The 23,039-nt window shown below is 38.4% G+C and overlaps 1 protein-coding gene across 5 annotated transcripts in view; it reads right to left on the reverse strand.

Moving 5' to 3' along the window:
* The window catches only part of LOC137341644 (protein PHTF2-like), an 82,377-nt gene that overhangs the window by 5,015 nt on the left and 54,323 nt on the right, over positions 1-23,039 (reverse strand). For 4 of the 5 annotated variants that reach the window (XM_068004972.1, XM_068004968.1, XM_068004969.1 and 1 more), the window contains 6 exons: positions 20,069-20,197; positions 17,490-17,759; positions 11,562-11,693; positions 3,298-3,384; positions 1,914-2,069; positions 848-943 (listed from right to left, as the gene is read on the reverse strand). In XM_068004972.1, the coding sequence (XP_067861073.1) occupies positions 848-943; positions 1,914-2,069; positions 3,298-3,384; positions 11,562-11,693; positions 17,490-17,759; positions 20,069-20,197 (870 nt within the window). The remainder of the gene's footprint in view (positions 1-847; positions 944-1,913; positions 2,070-3,297; positions 3,385-11,561; positions 11,694-17,489; positions 17,760-20,068; positions 20,198-23,039) is intronic. The other variant, XM_068004971.1, reaches the window with a different exon arrangement.

Below are 23,039 nucleotides of genomic sequence, written 5' to 3' on the forward strand. Positions count from 1 at the left end.
AATAGCAACAGCAGTGCTGGTGCTACTGCAGTGGTGAACACACACTGAATAACCACCTGGTATTCCCTCGAGAGTAGGCAATGTATGAAGCCCACTTCATCTGGGGATATGGGTCTCTATGACAATGGCTAGATGGGGTCTTTACCATATTTTGTGGTGTATTAGCATGATTTTGGCTGTCTTGAGGATTTCTGGGAAAGCATTTGTCTCCAGTACATTGTAGAGGAGTTTCAGCATGAGGAAGTGATCTCAGGAAACGGGGTCTTGCAAAATGTGGCAGGGTGCCATCAGGTTCTGGAGCCTTCCAGATTGGAGGTCTGAGGGCAGACCCTTAGCACTGCCACCTGCGGCAAAATTCATGGAGGCTGATACAAGATCAACCTCCACAAAGCATCTGAAAAAAAAAATCTAAATTGTTCCAGTTCAATTTGATTTGGATTTTAAATATGGTTCAGAGTACATTCCTAATATGAGGTGAAAATAAAAATCAGTAATACAGTTTTGTCGTAACAAATATACACTAACGACCATGTTTAATTGAATTTCACAATGTTTTCTCCATTTAAAAAAAATTCATTCTTGGGATGTGGGCATCACTGGCCAGCATTTATTGCCCATCCCTAATTGCCCTGAGAAGGTGGTGGTGGGCCTTCTTCTTGAACTACTGCAGTCTGTGTGGTGAAGCCACTCCCACAATGTTGTTAGGTAGGGAGTTCCAGGATATATCAAATCTATATTATATTTCATTTAGTAAAGTACCCACATTCAGTTTACACTGCAATAAAATTAGCATGCTTCTAGGTATAGTCAAATGACACGTAGGCCATTAAATCTTATTACTGTCTACCTTCAGCAACTTGGTTGCAAGCTTCAAAACATTGTTCACTAAGTTCAGTTCTTCTTTTTTGTTAGGTTTCTTTTCCATCTTCAAGTATAAATTAATCTAGTAAAATAGCAGAGGCATGCACATATAGTAAATGTTCATCTTAACTTTAAAAGAAGTTAGTTTCTTATGTTGTTTGTCAATGTACACCATTAAAACAGAAGACTGCAGAACATATTTCAAAATGATTTGCACAGGGAAACCAGATTAACTAATTAATTAGGAATACAAACAGGCATTACTGTGTTTTTACCACTGGCAACACCAAAGGAATTTTAGATAAGCGTTAAAATTGTTTGTCTTTAATTAATCCTAATTCCCATCACATTGGAAACTGCATTTCATCAGGACAGCCTGAAATAGTACTCAAAACAAATGCACCACTGTACTAACAGAGGTCACTAGAGAATATAGTGAAACCTTTCAATTAATTTTGGGTAATAAATCCCACAGCCTTTGTCACAAGGCTATAGCAAAAAGTCAAAATATTAATTCTGGTCTGATTATTGCTAATGATGAATAAAGTTTAGTTTTTGTTTTTACTCAGAGTAAAAAAGAAACGTAATAAAAAAATGGCACCCAATATAAAAACCTGAAGCAAACATTAGGGCCATTCAAATGCAGTTGGATGGGTATACAGGGATACGGTTTGATGGGCTGAATGACATTTCTTCATCCTTGACCTTTCTTGTATCTCAAGTACTTTTACGCAATATTTGTTTTTTCCAGCACAATAGCTTCTTAATGACTCTAGAATCTTAAACTCTTTGATTAAACACAAGTTGATGGTTCTTTATAGTTCAGTTTGAACTACACAAGAATAATCTGTAACATATTCAAACATGGAGATTTGGCATTATCCAGCCTTATTATTTTGCCACTAAGTCAAAGTTAAACTAGAGTACCCAACATTTTTCTTCTATAAGTGTGTACAAATGTAACACTAGGAGCTAAGTAGCACACAGGAACAATAGAAAGGGATTCATGTTTTCACTTTTTTTAAGCAAAAGACGAACATTTGGTTTATTACCTGCTCTGTCAGTAAGATCGAGGTATTGCTGTACTTATTACTTGTCTCAGATCCTAGCATGACAAATCTCAGCAGATACAGTGTTAATGAGATACACCAAATCACTAGCTCCCAATTATAGTGAAAATCAAGGAACGTCTCATGGATATGAAGCAGCTACAAAAAAAAGAAAAAACAGATTAAATCAAGAATGGAAGGCTCTGTTGGACTTCATGACTCGCCAGGAGGTCCAGTCCAGTGTGAAGCTAGATTTAAAAATTATTTAGGGAATCTACTGGATCTCCTAGGCACTTCATTGAATCTTTCTAATAATATTCTCTCCTATTGAAAAATAGCAGCCGAGAAAGCAGATCTCTGAATATATGTACCATACATACTCTACATCACTTTCTGTTGGTGACCAGAATGAGTGTTGCAACTAACAGTAAATTCCGGTCTGGCTAATTGCACTTCACACTCTTTAGCTATTGGTCTCAGAGTACAACTGCAGCCAAATTTCTACCTGATGTACCATACATGATTATTAATAAAGATTAGAGGATAGATTTTCCTCAAGAACTAGAATTGCCCTTCCACCTGCCAACTTTATATTGGCAAGATCCAGCCCAACTTCCCTCACTGCACCATTATTACATATTCATAGTAGGCTCCCAGCACTAGTAACAGCCTCTCTGGGGAGTTCAGTTTGTATAGTTCAAACCCTTGAAGAGGGTGGGAATCCAGCACTGTTACAGCAGCTGAAAAGGCTAAAGCAGCCATTTTGTGTTTTGAACAATGTTGCTTATGCAACGTCTGAAGCCGGTGCTTCTTCAGGGCAACAAGCAGACAAATTTTAAAACTTTTCAGGTGAGGTGTTGCTGTCTGTAATCCAGCAAAGGAAGAACCAGCTTTTTGGTACCGTGAAGGTGGCCCATAAAAGGTATGATCCAGGCCCATGAAAGGAGATGGTTTTGGCAGTGAGTGCCAGCTCCAGCAACCTCACATGACAATTCAATGCTAGAAGTTCATTGCCCCCCCCCCCCCCTAGAAATATGCAATCCTCTTTAGCTTATGCTCTGCTGCTTTCCTAGTCAGTATCTGGATAATTGAAATTCTGACCTTTTTTAAAGTTCCCTGATCCTCTCCTCCTGTACAGGATGTCAATAGCACCAACCAGTAATTATCATCCTTTCCTTTACTACTCTTGACCTGAATTAAAACTGTCTCAGCTATAGTCTACTCTACAGCTAATAGCTTGTGTTATTGAGAAGCAAGAGAACAATGGGTGAAACAAAGAGAATAGGAACTCAGTGTCAGCTAGAAATTTGACAATTAAATGTTTAAATTAGTGCAATGTTACTGAAAGTCCTAAAATAAAACATTAAGTGGGCAAACACACCCTTACCTGTGCACAGCAAATAAATACTACAGATAGAGTCAACAAGAATGCGGATGAAACAATTACATCTACTGACCGCTGTGGACCTCGTCTCTGTCGAGAGAGATTAATAACTGAATTAGTACTTTAAATATACATGCACAAAAATGGCTTAAACGTTTGACACAGTTTACATGCAAGGAAGAAAATTTGTGGGTCTTTTTAAAAAAAAACATGCAGAAACTGGAAGACTTACATTAAAAATATTTATAAATTATTGGCTGAAAATGTGGATCAGTCATTCTTGTTTATTGATGCAGCGCTTTCTAATAAAGACTGCCTGGCCTTGTTTATAATTTCAAAAATTAAAGGAAAAGCCCAGAAAGCAGATACAAGAGATGAAAAAGTGAAAATGGATACTGCAACAAGATAACAGAAAAACTAACGCATTTATTTAAATAAAAAGTTTGTAACAGAGTGTATCAAGTGAATCATGATTCAGAATGAAGAGGTAAGCTACTACGAATGCCAGGAAAAAAAATGTAGTGCTTCAAAAACTTACATAAACTGCAAAAAGCATTAGAACTACACAATATTCTCAAATATTGTAGTGGTTGTACAAATATTACTCATTTTACAGTAGCTATTTGTCGCACCACCATTTCTGGTCATTGCTTCTATAGCAACAGCTTTCCCAAAGTTCCAAACAAAAGAGAACCCATTGCATCACAATACTAACCGCATCTGCATATGCCATAAGAGGTTCATTGCATGTAGACATTTGGCAGAGTTTATCTGGTCAGAGGACAAACAATACTAACTGCCCTCCAGTCAGGACTGTTTTAAGGTGTCAAATTCCAACATGATATTAAGAGAGACCTCAATAATTGTTTCACGATATACAGGTCTCAGCTTTATTTGCTTTTCCTCATAACACAGACAACTGTCAGAACCTGCTGTATTGCAATCTGTCAATACGTGTATGCTACTGTACTGTTGAGGTATATATATTACCAGTGTAATGTCGTGTCATTAATGTTCTTGTATATTTACATTTGCTTTTGTGGAAGATCTATTTACAGGTCAGTAAATAAGAGTTTACTGCAAGGCACATTTGTATTTACATACGTTTATGTGTTTATAGATTGTTCTAAGCAGCACAATGCATTTCTGCATGTACAACATACAATAATGTTAAAGATGTATTACTGGATTCACAGTTTGCTTCACAGGAGAAATACTGTACTTGAAGCTAATATCCCAAAGTTGCTTTACTATAATTTACTTGTACTCAAAATACATTACATTTAAAGTCTACTTAGTGCAAAGTCCCTATGTACTAACTGGTTCAGTGTATTGATATGTGCATTTTAAATAAAGACATTTCTGCAAATTTTGATGTAACACACTTATGCAGTTACACTGTGATTCACTCCAATATTTAAAAAGGCTTTTATGCTAACGTATGACTATTTATACTGAGGTGATGCTATACAGTGAACATACGCAGACAGACTTTTTTGTAGCAAAGCATTAGTGCATTTGCATGCTGTATTATGCTATGCACTTGCATTTTTACAAATAAGAACATAAAAGGAGTCACGAATGAGCAAATATCGATTTGGGCCATCAAAGTTCATCCTTCTACTACACTAACACTCACAATGTAATATCTAACTGTATTAACAGTCCATGGTATAGTTTCTCAGAGTCAGGCATTACTAGAGTGCAAGAGTGAGGGAGAGCCAATTCAAGTATTCCCGTGCTTGTAAGAGAATGTTTTAACTGAAATGTCTACTCTATTATCTCCTTTCATAAAAATGGGAGAGTAATGTGAACCAAAAACACCCTCCTTGGACTTTCCTTTCTCTTTAACATATAGAAACTACAGCTTCGGGTGAATGTCATTAAGTGCATTTCCAAAGTGATTTGGAAATGCACTTAAATGTATTTTTTAAGATTGGCAAATATCAGTTACATTTTTAACAAAAAAATTACTTTCACTCCTAATATAACACTTTGAAGGTATGATACATCATTAAATTTTACAATAAATTTGCCTGTAAATAGGAGGTGGTAATGGTGTGTGTTCTTGGGAGAACTGAATTAAAGTAATAAAATTGAAAGCTGCATAAAAAGCAAATTTTACTAAAATTTGATTTGAAGTGTCCAGCAACATAGCAAAGTGATGAAAATGATAAAGGATTGTAGTGTTTAGTTTGAAATAGGATAAACTTCACAAATTACCAGTAAAGACAGAATACAGGAGAGTTGATCTTCACTCCCTGACTGTTGCAGTCAAATTCTTAGTACATACAGGACTTTGTGGGTGAATCAGGACTTTGTCCCATTTCATGGGGCAATTATGTAGAAGTATCTACTGGTGAAGTGGCAATTTAGTTACTTAATTTAACACAGCATAATCACAGATGTATCCTGATTGGCAGAAACAATAGGCAACCAGACAATAAAATCTAGTTTCATGACATTGTCCACAGAAAAACCGTGTTTGTCTGCCACTTTGACTGGTGGCCATTAAATCCCATCAATAATAGGGTTATTATTTTCTTTGCAAAGGTAAAAAATTATGCCCCAATGTTTCATATCTGTGCAAAATAGGAATCCATTAAACAATATTTTTTCTAGTGTTATCCTTTTTCTTAATCATTTCCAGTGTTGTACATTTCTCATTGCAAAACTATGTGGTGTAAATTTTAAATTAGGCTTTTGAATTGAGAATGTCAGTGCTTGTTAATAGCATTATGTGTGTTCCATAAAAATAGCTTGCCAGTTCCTGGAATCTAGCCAGGAAGTAAGTGCTGTTTCCACTTTCTGTTCCAATAAATATATCGATCTGATTTTATTTGGATTCATTGCAGCCACGATCACAATTAAATGCAGATCAAAAATAATCATACCATCTATAATGCACATATAGCATGACTCTATTTACTTAAAAGCCTACATCAAAATGCATCACTTTAGCAGGAAGTCTCGCATCAGACATCATCTCGTTTTCAAACTCAGTTGCTGTAAACAAGCAATTTGAAAGGAAACCACTTGACATACAGTACACTCCAATGCAGTGTGGAGTATGTATTCTGATGTATATGTACAAAGGTACTGCAAAAATCGAATACACATACAATTAATACCGCCACTCCCTAACATCAAATGACAGTATAGCTATCTCCTCATATCATTTCTCCAATGATATCAAAATTTGTCATTTTCCTCCAACAGAAAAAAAAATATCTGGTGCTCAAGACCTTGAATAACCTGAGGTCACTTGGAATCACTTCTGAATGTAAGATCATCAGCTGTGTAGTAAATAACACCAAAGAGGGCATCTATCTATATTAAAAATCTTATGTCTGCTTATACTTCTTGTCAGTACCACTTAGCTATCTGCTGTCACATTTGTGCTACACTTTTTCCGTTATAAAATCCTATGTCCACATTTATAATGAAATACGCCTATGTAAACTCATCACTCTGATTGCGCACTCAGGCCATCGGGTTCCCGCAATTTTCCCATTATTATTTTTCATCCACCATTTTTCCCTTAGTAACTGAAAACCAATGTCCAAAATAAGAGTTATTTCAAAATAAAAAAATATATTTCACAGTATGATTATTAAATGTATCCATCAAATGTCTTTTGTGTTTTTTTAATGCCTTCATTGAAGTTTTTTTACTTGAAAACCTGAGTCTCTGCCAAAAATCTGGGTTTGCAGTTGATATTTCTGCCCAGGGAACAATTGTTGTCTGTCCACACAATGAGTTCATGATCTCAACAGAGCTACTTGGAGAAGTATCAGAGAAAGACATGTTTCTTCCTGTATAATGGAGGGAAAGTTATAGGGGAAGTCAACCCAGACTATTAGCAGCTGGTTTAAGAGAATTACTAGAAGAAGCTTCAAGTCAAGTTCTTTACTGGTCCTCTCATTAGGGATTGATGCATTGGATGGCAGGGGGAGAAAAGAGGTGAAAGGGAATTTTTTTTTTATTCATGGGATGTGAGCATCGCTGGCGAGGCCGGCATTTATTGCCCATCTCTAATTGCCCTTAAGAAGGTGGTGGTGAGCCACCTTCTTGAACCGCTGCAGTCCGTGTGGTGAAGGTTCTCCTACAGTGCTGTTAGGAAGGGAGTTCCAGGTTTTTGACCCAGCGACAATGAAGGAACCGCGATATATTTCCAAGTCGGGATGGTGTGTGACTTGGAGGGGAACGTGCAGGTGGTGTTGTTCCCATGTACCTGCTGCCCTTGTCCTTCTAGATGATAGAGGTCACAGGTTTGGGAGGTGCTGTCAAAGAAGCCTTGGCGAGTTGCTACAGTGCATCCTGTGGATGGTACACACTGCAGCCACAGTGCGCGGTGGTGAAGGGAGTGAATGTTTAGGGTGGTGGATGGGGTGCCAATCAAGCCGGCTGCTTTGTCCTGGATGGTGTCGAGCTTCTTGAGTGTTGTTGGAGCTGCACTCATCCAGCCAAGTGGAGAGTATTCCATCACACTCCTGACTTGTGCCTTGTAGATGATGGAAAGGCTTTGGGAAGTCAGGAGGTGATTTACTCACCACAGAATACACAGCCTCTGACCTGCTCTTGTAGCCACAGTATTTATAGGGCTGGTCCAGTTAAGTTTCTGGTCAATGGTGACCTCCAGGATGTTGATGGTAGGGGATTCGGCGATGGTAATGCCGTTGAATGTCAAGGGGAGGTGGTTAGATTCTCTCTTGTTGGAGATGGTCATTGTCTGGCACAAATGTTACTTGCCACTTATCAGCCCAAGCCTGGATGTTGTCCAGGTCTTGCTGCCTGCAGGCATGGACTGCTTCATTATCTGAGGGGTTACAAATGGAACTGAACACTGCAATCATCAGCGAACATCCCCATTTCTGCCTTATGATGGAGGGAAGGTCATTGATGAAGCAGCTGAAGATGGTTGGACCTAGGACGCTGCCCTGAGGAACTCCTGCAGCAATGTCCTGGGGCTGAGTGATTCGCCTCCAACAACCACTACCATCTTATTAAATGAAGAAATCAATTAATTATAAATATATTTTCAACAGAACATGCTGAAACCAAACAAATTATCCAAATCATCAATGGACCTTAATATTGCTAACACAAAGTGAACTCTTTACTATTCTCTGATCTTGTTGTAGTAAAACTATACACCTGTAAATAGGTAGCTTTTCTATTATTTTACCCTCAGGTTAAGACACCTGTCATAGGATGGGTATCTCAACTCATTGACACCAGTGGGATGTAATTTTGAGGTAGTTTATTTAGCCATGTTTTTTTGCTAATGTCTCAGTGCTCTTTTCACTCGTGTCCCCTACAAACCAGAAGCTGCAATCATGCAATTTTCTGCCTTTGTATAGACCTCATAACCTTTAGGACTTACACAATTCTAGATCACTAGTGCCCAATGCACTTTATTTCTTTCCAGCTACTCCAGAAGGAAGTATTAACATACCACACTCAAAGTGGACTCCGATTCCAAATTAACTATTTACCAAAAATTAAGCAAGCGGGACCCATATATAACAGCACAAATTTAGATACAATGACAGCAGTAAAAAAAGCCTGATCTTTAAAACTATGCTCTTCCATTGACATGAGTGAGTGTACTAAGGGGATGAAGGGATATGAGAACAGGATGGGTAAGTGTGATTAGAATCACAGAATGATACATTCGGCCCATCGTGCCTGTGCCGGCTCTTTGAAAGAGCTATCCAATTAGTCCCACTCCCCTGCAAATTTTTCCCCTTCAAGTATTAACCAATTCCCTTTGAAAGTTATTATTGAATCTGCTCCCACCACTCTTTCAGGCACTGCATTCCAGATTATTACAACATTTTGCGTTAAAAAAATTCTCCTCCTCTCTCCCCTGGTTCTTTTGCCAATTACCTTAAATCTGTGTCCTCTGGTTACCAAACCTTCTGCCACTGGAAACATTTTCTCCTTATTTACTCTATCAAAACACTTCATGATTTTGAACACCTCTATTAAATCTCCCCTTAACCTTCTCTGCTTTAAGGAGAACAATCTCAGCTTCTCTGCTCTCTTCATGTAACTGAAGTCCCACAATCCTGGTACCATTCTAGTAAATCTCTTTTGCACCCTCTTTAAGGCCTTGACATTAGGACTATTTGCTCACGTAGAGAGCAAACGCCGACATGGACCGGTTGGGCTAATTGCTCCTTTTCAGTGTTGTAACTTGTATGTATTTTCTATGTACAAATCTCTATCAACATTCTGTGACACAATCCAACATATTCCTGGTAGACATGATGCATTTTGATGTTAAAGATTTGATCACATAATTCCTTTGATCGTCCCATTTCCTGTTTGAATGATTCACAGTAGGATGTTGTTCAAACCTCCCAAATGAGGTGTTCTTGGTTCAATTGACACAATGTGTATTCAGCATACTGGGACCTACTGTTTTCCGTGGCTAACCTGTCTGAACACCAACGACACCTTTGATTGGTGTGATGGTGTCCCAGCCCAATATAAGATATGCGATTTGAGAACCTTTCACTCACTCACCTGACGAAGGAGATAATCTCCGAAAGCTTGTGATTTTAAAATAAAATTGTTGGACTATAACCTGGTGTTGTAAGATTCCTCACATTTGTCCACCCCAGTCCAACACCGGCATCTCCACATCATGGTTCAATTAACACATCAATATGGATTCAGGCCAAATACGCATGCTATCTCCCAGAAGCTATTCATTCAGTCTGGAGCTTGTCAACCTTCTTAGACCTGACCCAACTATAGCTTTAAATTTATGCTGAGGATCAAAAATGTAGAGATATATTTTATATGCAAAGTTGGTTCTACATCCAGATACCTTTATACAATGACAATACCATGAAAAATGTCACACAAACACTGCTTTCCTCACTGAATGTCCATCCATGGACACCTTCACAGACACTTCAATAACTTTCTTTGGTTCACCCAAGAAGGAAGCTTTAAAACTGCATTCATCTCTAACAGGTAAACTTTCAAATTTGCCTCCTAGAAAAATTCTGTTCAGATTAGGATTTGAACTAGAGATCCCTAATTTAGAATCCAACATAGTACTGCAAGTACAAGGATACCTACTCTTTATTTTAAAATGATTTCCTGGTACCGTTCAGAGTACATTTTCAAAATACAATGGAATTTTAATTATCTGCATTGTGAAGGGACGTCAAGTTGAAGCTCAAAAAAAATGACCAATAAAAGACTCAATCTGAATTCCTCATCAATCAGCAGTGGTAGCCAAGCAATTAAAAAAAAAAGCCAAGGCAAAGTCATGATCCAACCCAATAATAATCCTTGACCCAAACTGACCTAAAGCATACTTTATTCTAAATGGATTTTCTATAGCCCAGCAAAAAAAAACAATCCAATTCGACTCAAATCAAAGTTGCAACTCAACAGTTGAACGATGTGGCCTGACCTAAAGTCCAACTCCTGTCAATATGGATAATCATAAACATGGATAAGGGGAGGGTAAATAATCAGGATTCTCCTGAACACTCCCCCTTCCCATCCCAGAAGACCAATCAATCTTTCTTCCACTATTAAAGTTAGGCAATTTAAGAAACTGGACAAATAAAGTCTGTGATTAGCAAATAGCAGAGCAAAATGTCGATAAACAATATGGATGAAATATTCCCTTCACTAGTTACAGCCACATATTCAAGGGAAATTTGTATACATAATTTAATTTTTCTAGGTAAATTACTAGGCATGCAATGGGAGTCATGCACATAATGGCAGATATATCTAGCAGGTAAGGATTCACTTTTATATTGTACCTTTCAGAAAAGTTTCCCTCTCCTCATCTTCCTCCCAGACAACCCATAGTGTCCCCCCTTGGCCACCTGTGTAAGGGGACTGATAGCAATGATTTTTTTTTATACACATGGTCCCCATCTATGGGTGTTCAAGGTGTTTCCCTGGCCTGAACCCCTTAGTGAAGCAGATTTACACTTCTTTTCACTTACCACATCAGCCTCCAGTGTAATGCTCAGCCCATTATGGACCAGGGAAGTGTGAACTCTTGACCCTGGCACTGCACCTCTGACATGACTGGCCCTATAAAGGGCATGTAGAAGCTCTGACCCTTAAAAGGCCAACCTAAAGGTCAAGGTTAACTTGGCATATCTAAGTCCAGGCTTTTTTCCCCAAGCATTCCACTGGAGTCCTGCTGGAGTTACAGTGGGACTCTGATTGAATCACCAAGTGCATTTGGCCCCAATGTTACAATAATAAATTGGATTTACCTTGAGATATGAACGTAACGAGAGCCATATTTTAATATTTTGCACCTTCTTGAGGCGGAAATGAGGAACTTCAGATTTTCTGGCTCGTCTTGCTGAGGTTAAATGGCCAAAAAGTTTGGCAAATAGTAATCTCTGAAACAAAAAGTATTTTGTTTAATTATTCCATAAGAGGTTATTTTGCCAACAGAAACAGTTGTAATAAGGAATGTTTAATCATTTCTGAAACAGCTAGAAAGTTTCACCTGGATTTTTAGTGTATGTCATAGAAATTGGCAAACACTATGGGGCTAAAACAGAATTGCCCGGCATTTCCAGAAATGGTGCGGTGTATCCGGCACGTTACACCAAAATTTCCTGAGAATCTCACTAGTATATGCTGAAACATGAAAACCGGCGTAAAACAAGTGGAAATTAGTGTAAACAACTGGGGCCCAATGAAAGCGCCGAAAGTAAGCCATATTCCTTTAAGTTTCTCTCTATGCATGAAAAGTGATGTTTGAAGCCATCCAACCTTCATTTATGCACATTAGTCACAGAATTTTTAAGAATACGCAATTCTTTAACCATAGAAGATAGCACGGAGATTATACAAGTATTGTCAATTCAGGAATAAATTTGCACTAGTTGGGAATCTTGCTGTTACTGAAATCACTGAAATCTCAGACTGATGCAGAAGACTGGAGATGAGGATCACTAAGAGCAATGAGAAAGAGCCCTGTAATTACATTTGAAGTTCTACATTTGGCCAGGAAGCACTTAACTCGGTCACTCAATGAAAAATAATGCAAAATACATTAAACTTCTTATTACCATAGTAACCTTGGTGGAATTGAAGGTGGAAAAGGCACCGAGCCCTGATGTCATGCATCCTAGAATGCTGATGGGTGTTAGAGAAGAGAATAGTAGAGGCTCTAACCATAATCAATACAAGCTATACCAGATGACTGGAGGATTGTTTTTGTAACAACTTTGTTCAAAAATGAAGGAGACAAACTGGGTAACTATAGATCAGTCAGCCTAAAATTGATAAATGTTTGAGCTTCTAGAGGTCATAATGCAGGTTAAAATTACTACTCTCTTAATAAGGCATGGGTTAATTGAGGACAGGCAGCACACATCTGTAAAATTTGGACTAATCGGTAATCGTGTCTTACAGTTCGAGTTAGAAAATTCAATTAAATTTGTCAGAGGAAGTAACAGAGTGCACCTCTAATGGAAATATGCATACATTTTTAAAAGGAATTTGATAACGTGCTGCATAGAAAGCTTGTTGATAAAGTAAAGGCACATGATATTAAAGGGAATATGGTAGCATGGATATGAAATCGGCTAAAAGTAGTGGATATTTTGGATAGGAAATTGGCTAAAAGTAGCGGTAAAGTAGTTTAACCGCTGGAGGGATGCAAATACCAACTTCAGTATTAAAACTGTTCCTTTTCTCAATAAATATAAATGATCTGTACTCAGATATAAATTTGTAGACAACACAAAAGTAAGGGATGCAGTTAACTGTGAAGAGGACTGTATGCAACTTTGGGAAGACAAAAGTCATTAGACTGGGGAGATAGATCTTGACTGAAATTTAATAGAGAAAAATGAGGTGATACATTCTGCGAGGAAGATTAAGGAGAGGACAGGCACTAAATGGTAAAGCTCTGAAAGGGTTAGAAGAGCAGAGACTTAGGGGTTCAGATACACAGATCTTTAAAAGTGGGAGGGCAACTTGGTAAAGCTGTAAAAAAAAAAGCATGTGGCATCTTAGTTTTATAAATAGGGCCATAAGAGGCATAATAAAATCTATATAAATCATTGGTTAGAAAAATGTGTCCAGTTTTGGGAAATCAACTTTAGGAAGGGTATCAAGGCCATGGAAAGAGTATAGAAGAGGATATTGATGCCCAAGGGATGAGGGGCTTAAGCTATGAGGACAACTAGAGAAACCAGGACTCTTCATTAGAGCAGAGAAGGTTAAGAAGAGATCTGATACAGGTGCTCAAAATGATGAGGGGCTTTCATAAGGCAAATAGGGATAAACTATTTCCACTGGGCAATGAGGTGGTAACTGGAGGGTATAAAATTAAGATAATTATCAAAAAAACAAAGAAAGTTAAAAGAATTCTTTTCTATGCAGAGGGTTGTTCATTGTTCATATCCAGAAACATCAGTGAAAGAAGAATCCATAAAAGCTTTTACATGTTAATTGAATAAATATTTGAGAAACAAAATTTTTAATGGATATGGCAAACAACGTAGGGAAATGGGACTAAGCAGACAGCTCCTTCAGAGAGCCTGTGCAGGCTTGATGAGCCAAATGACCTCCTTATGTGCTATAAATTCTATTATTTCCCTTTTATAATCCCCTCCCCCACCAAGTCTTGTAACTTCTCTCTGGCCTCATATTCCTGGTCAGGTTTTCGTCCCAAATTCAGTTTCCTTTTCCATTGCTTCCCTCCTCCTTACATAAGAACATAAGAACTAGGAGCAGGAGTAGGCCAATCGGCCCCTCGAGCCTGCTCCGCCATTCAATAAGATCATGGCTGATCTGATCCTAACCTCAAATCTAATTTCATGTCCAATTTCCTGCCCGCTCCCCGTAACCCCTAATTCCCTTTACTTCTAGGAAACTGTCTATTTCTGTTTTAAATGTATTTAATGATGTAGCTTCCACAGCTTCCTGGGGCAGCAAATTCCACAGACCCACCACCCTCTGAGTGAAGAAGTTTCTCCTCATCTCAGTTCTGAAAGAGCAGCCCCTTATTCTAAGATTATGCCCCCTAGTTCTAGTTTCACCCATCCTTGGGAACATCCTTAGCGCATCCACCTGATCAAGCCCCTTCACAATCTTATATGTTTCAATAAGATCACCTCTCATTCTTCTGAACTCCAATGAGTAGAGTCCCAATCTACTCAACCTCTCCTCATACATCCGCCCCCTCATCATAGAATCATAGAAGTTACAACATGGAAACAGGCCCTTCGGCCCAACATGTCCATGTCGCCCAGTTTATACCACTAAGCTAGTCCCAATTGCCTGCACTTGGCCCATATCCCTCGATACCCATCTTCCCCATGTAACTGTCCAAATGCTTTTTAAAAGACAAAATTGTACCCGCCTCTACTACTGCCTCTGGCAGCTCGTTCCAGACACTCACCACCCTTTGAGTGAAAAAATTGCCCCTCTGGATCCTTTTGTATCTCTCCCCTCTCACCTTAAATCTGTGCCCCCTCGTTATAGACTCCCCTACCTTTGGGAAAAGATTTTGACTATCGACCTTATCTATGCCCCTCATTATTTTATAGACTTCTATAAGATCACCCCTTAACCTCCTACTCTCCAGGGAATAAAGTCCCAGTCTGTCTAACCTCTCCCTGTAAGTCAAACCATCCCCGGGATTAACCGAGTGAACATTCTTTGTACTGCCTCGAGAGCAAGTATGTCTTTTCTTAAGTATGGACACCAAAACTGTATGCAGTATTCCAGGTGCGGTCTCACCAATACCTTATATAACTGCAGCAATACCTCCCTGTTTTTATATTCTATCCCCCTAGCAATAAAAGCCAACATTCCATTGGCCTTCTTGATCACCTGCTGCACCTACATACTAACTTTTTGATTTTCTTCCACTAGGACCCCCAGATCCCTTTGTATGGCAGTACTTTCCAGTTTCTCACCATTAAGATAATAACTTGCTCTCTGATTTTTCCTGCCAAAGTGCATAACCTCACATTTTCCAATATTGTATTGCATCTGCCAAATCTCCGCCCACTCACCCAGCCTGTCTGCATCCCCTTTGTAGGTTTTTTATGTCCTCCTCACTCTCTACTTTCCCTTCCATCTTTGTATAAACTGCAAACTTTGATATGTTACACTCGGTCCCCTCCTCCAAATCGTTAATATAGATTGTAAAGAGTTGGGGACCCAGCACCGACCCCTGCGGAACACCACTGGCTACTGGTTGCCAGTCCGATAATGAACCATTTATCCCAACTCTCTGCTTCCTGTTAGACAACCAATCCTCCACCCATGCCAGAATATTACCCCCAATCCAGTGATTCTGTATCTTGAGCAATAATCTTTTATGTGGCACCTTGTCGAATGCCTTCTGGAAGTCTAAATACACTACGTCCACTGGTTCCCCTTTATCCACCCTGTACGTTATGTCCTCAAAGAACTCAAGCAAATTTCCCCTTCGTAAAGCCATACTGACTTTGTCCTATTAAATTATGTTTATCCAAATGTTCCGCTACTGTCTCCTTAATAATAGACTCCAAAATTTTACCCACCACAGATGTTGGGCTAACTGGCCTATAATTTCCAGCCTTCTGCCTACTACCCTTTTTAAATGAGGGTGTTACATTAGCAGTTTTCCAATCTGCTGGGACCTTTGCCGAGTCCAGAGAATTTTGGAAAATTATTACCAAAGCATCCACAATCCCTACTGCCACTTCCCTCAAGACCCGAGGATGTAAGCCATAAGGTCCAGGGGATTTATCCGTCTTGAGTCCCATTAATTTACTGAGTACCAATTCCTTAGTGATTTTAATCGTATTTAGCTCCTCCCCCCCCAGCCCCCTGTTTGTCCAGTGTTGGGATATTCTTAGTGTCCTCTACCGTAAAGACTGAAACAAAATATTTGTTCAGCATTTTTGCCATCTCCATGTTTCCCACCATTAATTTCCTGGTCTCATCCTCTAAGGGACCTACGTTTGCCTTAGCCACCCTTTTTCTTTTTATATAACTGTAGAAACTCTTGCTATCTGTTTTTATATTTTTTGCTAATTTATTTTCATAATCTATCTTCCCTTTCTTAATCAATCCTTTCGTTACTTTTTGCTGTCTTTTGAAGACGTCCCAATCTTCTATCTTCCCACTAAGTTTGGCTACCTTATAGGTCCTTGTTTTTAGTCGGATACTATCCTTAATTTCTTTACTTAGCCACAGATGGCTGACATTTCTTTTACACCCTTTTTTCCCTCAGTGGAATATATTTGTTTTGAAAGTTGTAAAATAACTCCTTAAATGAATACCACTGCTCATGTACCGTCTTACCCTTTAATCTATTTTCCCAGTCCACTTTAATCAATTCCGCTCTCATACCATCATAGTCTCCTTTATTCAAGCTCAGTACGCTTGTTTTGAGAACCAACCTTCTCACCCTCTAATTGGATATGGAATGTAACCATGTTATGGTCACTCATTCCAAGGGGATCCTTAACTAGGACATTATTAATTAATCCTGACTCATTACACAGGACCAGGTCCAAGGTTGCTTGCCCCCTTGTAGGATCAGTTACATACTGCTCAAGAAATCCATCCCTAATACACTCAATAAACTCTTCCTCAAGGCTGCCCAGCCCAATTTGATTTGTCCAGTTAATAGGATAGTTAAAATCCCCCATAATTATAGCTGTTCCCTTATTACATGCCCTGACTATTTCCTGATTAATACTTCTTCCAGCAGAGTTGCAACTATTAGGAGGCCTATATACTACGCCCACTAGTGTTTTTTTCCCCTTATTATTCCTTATCTCTACCCAAACTATTTCATTATCCTGATCCTTTGTCCCAATATCATTTCTCTGTATTAAAGTGATTCCTTCCTTTATTAACATAGCCACCCCACCTCCCCTTCCTTCCTGCCTGTCCTTACTGATTGTTAAATACCCTGGCATATTTAATTCCCAGTCATTGTCACCCTGCAGCCATATTTCTGTAATGGCCACAAGATCATACCCATACGTAGTTATTTGTGCCGTTAACTCGTCCATTTCTGCCCCAGTAAAATCTGATCAAAATAATTTCCTCAAAACCGATGCTCTTGTAGATTTGGCTAAATAAGTAGAACATGAGTTGGTTCAAGCAAGATTAGTAATGACAGTAGAGATAATATTGAAACATTTTTAAAAAGTTGAAATATCTCTGCTTACCTGTTTATACGTTCGCTCGGCTACACACAGCATAAAGAAGAAAATCCACATGAGGCACACACGCACCACAAAGCTCACTGCAACCATGATAACTGTTTTATTAACATTTGAACCAAATGCAATAAAAAAGAGTTCTGCAGCAGACAGTGACACTAATTGTTCTACATCTTTTTGCTGAAAGAATCTGAACAAAACTGGAGTGATGCCAAGGATCACAGAAACCAAGTTCCCAAACAGCTGATATCCAATACCTTGTTTGTAGCTGTTAACCTGCAGATGTTCAAAGAATATCAACATTATAAAATTGCCAAACAAATCTATAAATGCACAAAGAGACATTTTGAATTGTTCAATAATTAGCTGTGAATCATTTAAATTCAGGACGAAACAGAGTAGCTTGATTTTAAAATCCCCTTCAGCGTCAGTACTCCCTTCCCCATAAAACAATTGGAAAGTTAATATTTGTACTGCACAGAAATTATGACAAGCAGTTTATTTGGAGCGGGTATATCAATTAAAAGATAAGAATTTCAATGCTTGTAGCCACCAGTAGGAGAAAAGTGGAGAAGGAACAGAATGTATATATAAAAAGCAATACAGGGTTTTCAAATAATATTTATCAAGTTATTTTTAGTATAAAAGTAGAAAATTACACATTTTTGTAACTTTTTGAATTCAACCCTGTCACCTCATATCATCGTAAAACACTAAAATATAATGAACCTTTTGAATTACTAAAGAATTGATTCTACTGTAATATTTTAGATTCTGATGATAAATATTCTGGGTTAAAATCAGAAACAATGCAAAATTAGGACTCTGAATTTATTAGTGATTGCAAGCCAATTGCAGTTAGTTTCTGCTCAAATAAAACAGCTATACTGAGATTTTGTGAAGGATGAGAAATCTGTCCTAATTAACCTCACACAACTTTATACCATATTGTTTTTGGAGACATACACTGTTTAGGCCAGTTTAACTTATTTGCTGTAAATAAGATATACATTTATCCCTGGCTAGCATCCTCTGCTAGGTTTGTGGAGACAAGATGCTTTCTTTGTCCTAAAAATATTGGAGGTAATTGAACCAGGTGCAAACGGTTTTGTATCCAGCATCTATTATGAGGTCCAAGGAAACACCACTTTAACTTGATAGCTTTGTTCAATAGTGTATGATATTTATCAAGTACACTTGGCCGTCTGAAATCATAGAGTTAGCACAGTTATAACTTTGAAGAGAACCTTTGCTTGCACGTTCTTTCTGTTCTACCATAATGCAGCCCGTGTAGAGACGAGTACGTGTAGGCTCCATGGGGTGGACGCAATCTCGTGTTTAAGTTTGGTGTTATAAGGTCCAGGTTCAATGTTGTTAAGGAAAGTCAGTGGTCCCGTCTATAACTGCAAGTTAAATGTTGTAATCTAGTGGAATCTGCCATGTTGCTCTTTTGTTACTGATTAATTTTTATTTTTAATTAACCTGATCCATAGATTATAGCCTGAGCTGCACGTTCTGACAAAGTAATTACTTAAAAAAGCTGTTCATCTCTTAACATCTTCCAGTTCTGATGAAAGATCATTGACCTGAAACGTTAACTCTGTTTCTCTTTCCACAGATGCTGTCTGACCTACTGAGTGTTTCCATCATTTTCTGTTTTTATTTCTGACAAAGTACTTACTCTTTTGTTATCTCAAGACTAGGACGACACAAGAAGGTTTGTCATTTCCAGTGTACAAATTACAGTAACAACCTGTGCAATAATAATATTGGATATTGTGCATGTAAAAGGTCACACTTCAGTTCACAGGGAGCATGGGCTTGCTTATGGGAATGCTGCTTTGCACTGAGCATGCAAGGAATATCTGGTGGGAAACCAATAATTATAGCACTCATCCCAAGATAAATTTAGCTCACAATTAATACCACATAATTTTAATGAATATTTTGCACAAACCATAGTATTGCTGCAACTTTGTATCTTTATATCCACAGATATTAGTTAAGGGAAATCTTATCAAACCATTGTTATTGCCAGTAAACTATGACATTTCCCACATAACCCCCCTGACCTACTTGGAGACTGGATTGGATAGAAGCAAGGACCAGAAAGAGAGTAAGGAGTAAAATGGAAGGGAAGGCAAAATTAATAGAAGACTAAAGAAACAAATAAGAATAAAAAGAAAGATGTTTAGCAATATAATTGTTACAAACATGTACCTGTTAAAAGTAAATTACTTTTACGGAGGCTATTGCAGAAGGCTTGTTCTGCATTTGCCTATTATTCTCATTAACACTCAATAATGATACAGTACTTTTAATAAGTACACGTTTGGAACAGTTATATTGCTAACGAAGGGAAGGCAGAGAAAACTCTTGCCAAAATTGGACTGGACAGGGAGGGGAGGCCAATGAATTTCATGCTTTCTTTTTCAGTTTGTTTATTTCTTTCACATTTTTTGCTAAAACAATCTGAATCATTTATAGCATAAGACACATTGATATTATATTCAGTTTCTAACCATTATGTTATATTGAGAGTAAAATTAAATGTTTTATCTCCTCTGTTTAAAGTGTATACTCACTCTATTCATGATCATTCCACTGATTTCCATCACAGACATATCAGCTTTCTTACACTCGTTGCATTCCCAGACGATTGCACTTACTCTTTCCAAACTTATACTGGAACTGTGAAGCCATGGTAAATGACTCTGGAAAAAAGATAGATGTTAGTAAAGCAACACACAATATAGTTTTTTTAACGCTCTAGCTTGTAGTTGAATGGTCCTTGTCACGCATTCCTTCCTACTAACTAGCAAACACCATCTCATTTCCTGCTTTAATGCTAGTGTAGATTTTTACCATTCTTCTCTAACTCAGCTAAAAATATTCATAGTTACAAAACTATTCTAGTCAAAACACATGGATATTGTAGTACTGAAACTACATAAATCTACTGGTTGTATTTGCAAAGTTGCAATCCAAATTTGCCATGGAAACATAATGCTGCTGCTTCTAGTGCTTTTCTAATCTCCCTGGTAACTACAATTTCTGGCTTGACCTGTACAATGGAAAATGGGAGTTCATTTTTCCACATTTCAGGGCAAGTTCCTTTTTGCTATTGCCATGGAATTCAGATTCACACGCCAATCACAGCAGCACCTGGATAACCAGGCTTGGGCTGACAAGTGGCAGGTAATATTGATGTCACACAAGCACAGGGTAATAATCATCTCAAACATCTGATCTTTGATGGCACCACAATCTCGGAGTCCCCCACTATCAACATCCTGGAGGTCACCACTGACCAAAGGCTTAACTGGATCGGCCATATCAACAATTTGGCTAGGAGAGCACATCAAAGGCTTGATACTCTACGACAAGTACCTCTCTACTAGCTACAAAGCTCAAGTCAGGAGTGTGATGGAATACACACCACTTGACCAGATGGGTGCAATACAACAACACTCAAGAAGCTTGACGCCATCCAGAACAGAGCAGTCTGTTTGATCAGCAGCCCTGCCACTGAACTCAATATCCACCCCCTCCATCACAGGCATACTGCGGCTACAGTACGTACATATCAGGATTCACTGCAGAAAATCACCACAGTCATTTTAACAATACCTTACTCCCGTGCCACCTTCAGCACCAAGAAGAACAAGAGCAGCAATGTTGTGGGAACACAATCACCTTTAAATTCCCCTCCAAGTCACACACCATCCTAACTTGGACAACTGTTCCTTCATTGTCACTGGGTCAATATCCTGGAATTTCCTACCAAACAACATTGCGAGAGCACCATTGCCACAAGATTACAATAGTTCAACAAAAAAGCCCACCAGTACCTACTCAGGGCAACTAAGGATGTGCAATAAAGGCGGTCTTGCCAGTGTTACCCAAATCCTGAGAACAAATAAAAAATAAATCAACTGACCAAAGTTTTCAAATAAGTTTTACAACAACAACTGGCATTTATATAATGCCTTTAATGTAGAAAAACGTCCCAAGGCACAGCATAATCAGACAAAAATGGATGCTGAGCTAGAGATGGAGATAAGGAGGATGTGATCCAAAAGTTTTGTCATAGAGCTGGGTTTTAAGAAGGGTCTTAAAAGGAGGAGAGGGAGGTGGAGAGGCAAAGAGATTTAGGGTGGGAGTTCCAGAGCTTTCAGCAGAAAACAGGCTGAGGTAGAGGCAGAGATAAGTACTGTTATGGAGGCAGAAGTGGGCAATCTTTGTGAAAGACAGGATATGGGTTGAGAGCTCAGATTGGGGTGAAATGGAATGCCAAGGTCATCAACAGTCTGGTTCAACCTAAGACAGTGACTGGAGAGGGGGATGGAATCAGTGGTGAGGGTACGGATTTTGCATTGGGAGCCAAAGACAATGGCTTCAGTTTTCCCCCGTTTTAAAAAAATTCACATTGTGTTCAATTGCACATGGCACTTTTAAAATAGTCCTACTAACTCAAATAAAAATAGCTAACTGCCACATTACTCAAAATGGCAGGATTATTTGTCTGCAAAGTGCAAACTTGAATAAAAGTTCTGACAATACACAGACCAGGAAGGTCCCAGGTTGTATCTTTGATCTTTGCTGAGGTTATTGATCTCAGCCAGGACAGCAGTAGAGGTATACAATCGCCCTCAGTGCCACTGGACTAGAGAAAATTAGCTCCTGATTGGCGTCCAGTGACCACTGGTGATCATGTGAGATAAAAAAAACAAATTGCTTGATAAGGAAAAGTTTAGCAGAGGTTAGGGATCTCATTCAGTCTGGTCTCAACCAAATCAATGGCAGAACTTTGAATCTGCAGAAAGTCCGTAATTTGATAAGTCAACTATCATATTTAATGTTGACTTGGAAAATGTTCAACACTGCATAAACAAAGGTTATCACATATGCCATTTTCTGATTAGCATTAATGAAACATAATCTAATAATCTAAAATCTGGGTTCAAGAGATCCCTATAACCAAAAGTCCAAAGTGCATTGACCAGTATATCCACCAGTAAGCTGTCCAAAGTTTAATTCATTTGATAATGTGACAAAAATGGGGTATATCTGTTTGTAGTTTGAGTTTTGTGAACTGGATCAAAGCTGCTGTTACTTGGACTGACTTCAACAACTTGCTGTCACTGTTTTCTTTAAATAACACTGAATAAACCTGTTTGATAGCCTGTTATGGAAGCTTTTGGCATTACTGACATTAATTGTCCTCTGAAGTCATGTGGATATGTAGTAAATGTCCTCTGTGTAATCCAGAGATCTATTGTTCGCCTAGGATATGCTGTTCCAGATTACTTTGTGCATAAGGTCTTGCTTCAATGCATAGGAAGTGCAGAATGCCTATGGGAGTTGGCTTTTATGCTGAGCATGAGAATAAGTAGCTGCAGAAACCTGAATCAGATGTCATCAGTCTGAAACTATTGCCAAAATGTAATTGCGTAACTGTAATCATTTCAATACTTTCTTTGGTTAATCTAAAGGATCCTCTCATCAAAAATATGCAAAGTTAAATATTCTTAAAGAAATATTATTTAATAGCGC

The sequence above is a fragment of the Heptranchias perlo genome, chromosome 24 (assembly GCF_035084215.1).
Source record: "Heptranchias perlo isolate sHepPer1 chromosome 24, sHepPer1.hap1, whole genome shotgun sequence".
Classification (NCBI taxonomy): Eukaryota; Metazoa; Chordata; class Chondrichthyes; order Hexanchiformes; family Hexanchidae; genus Heptranchias; species Heptranchias perlo.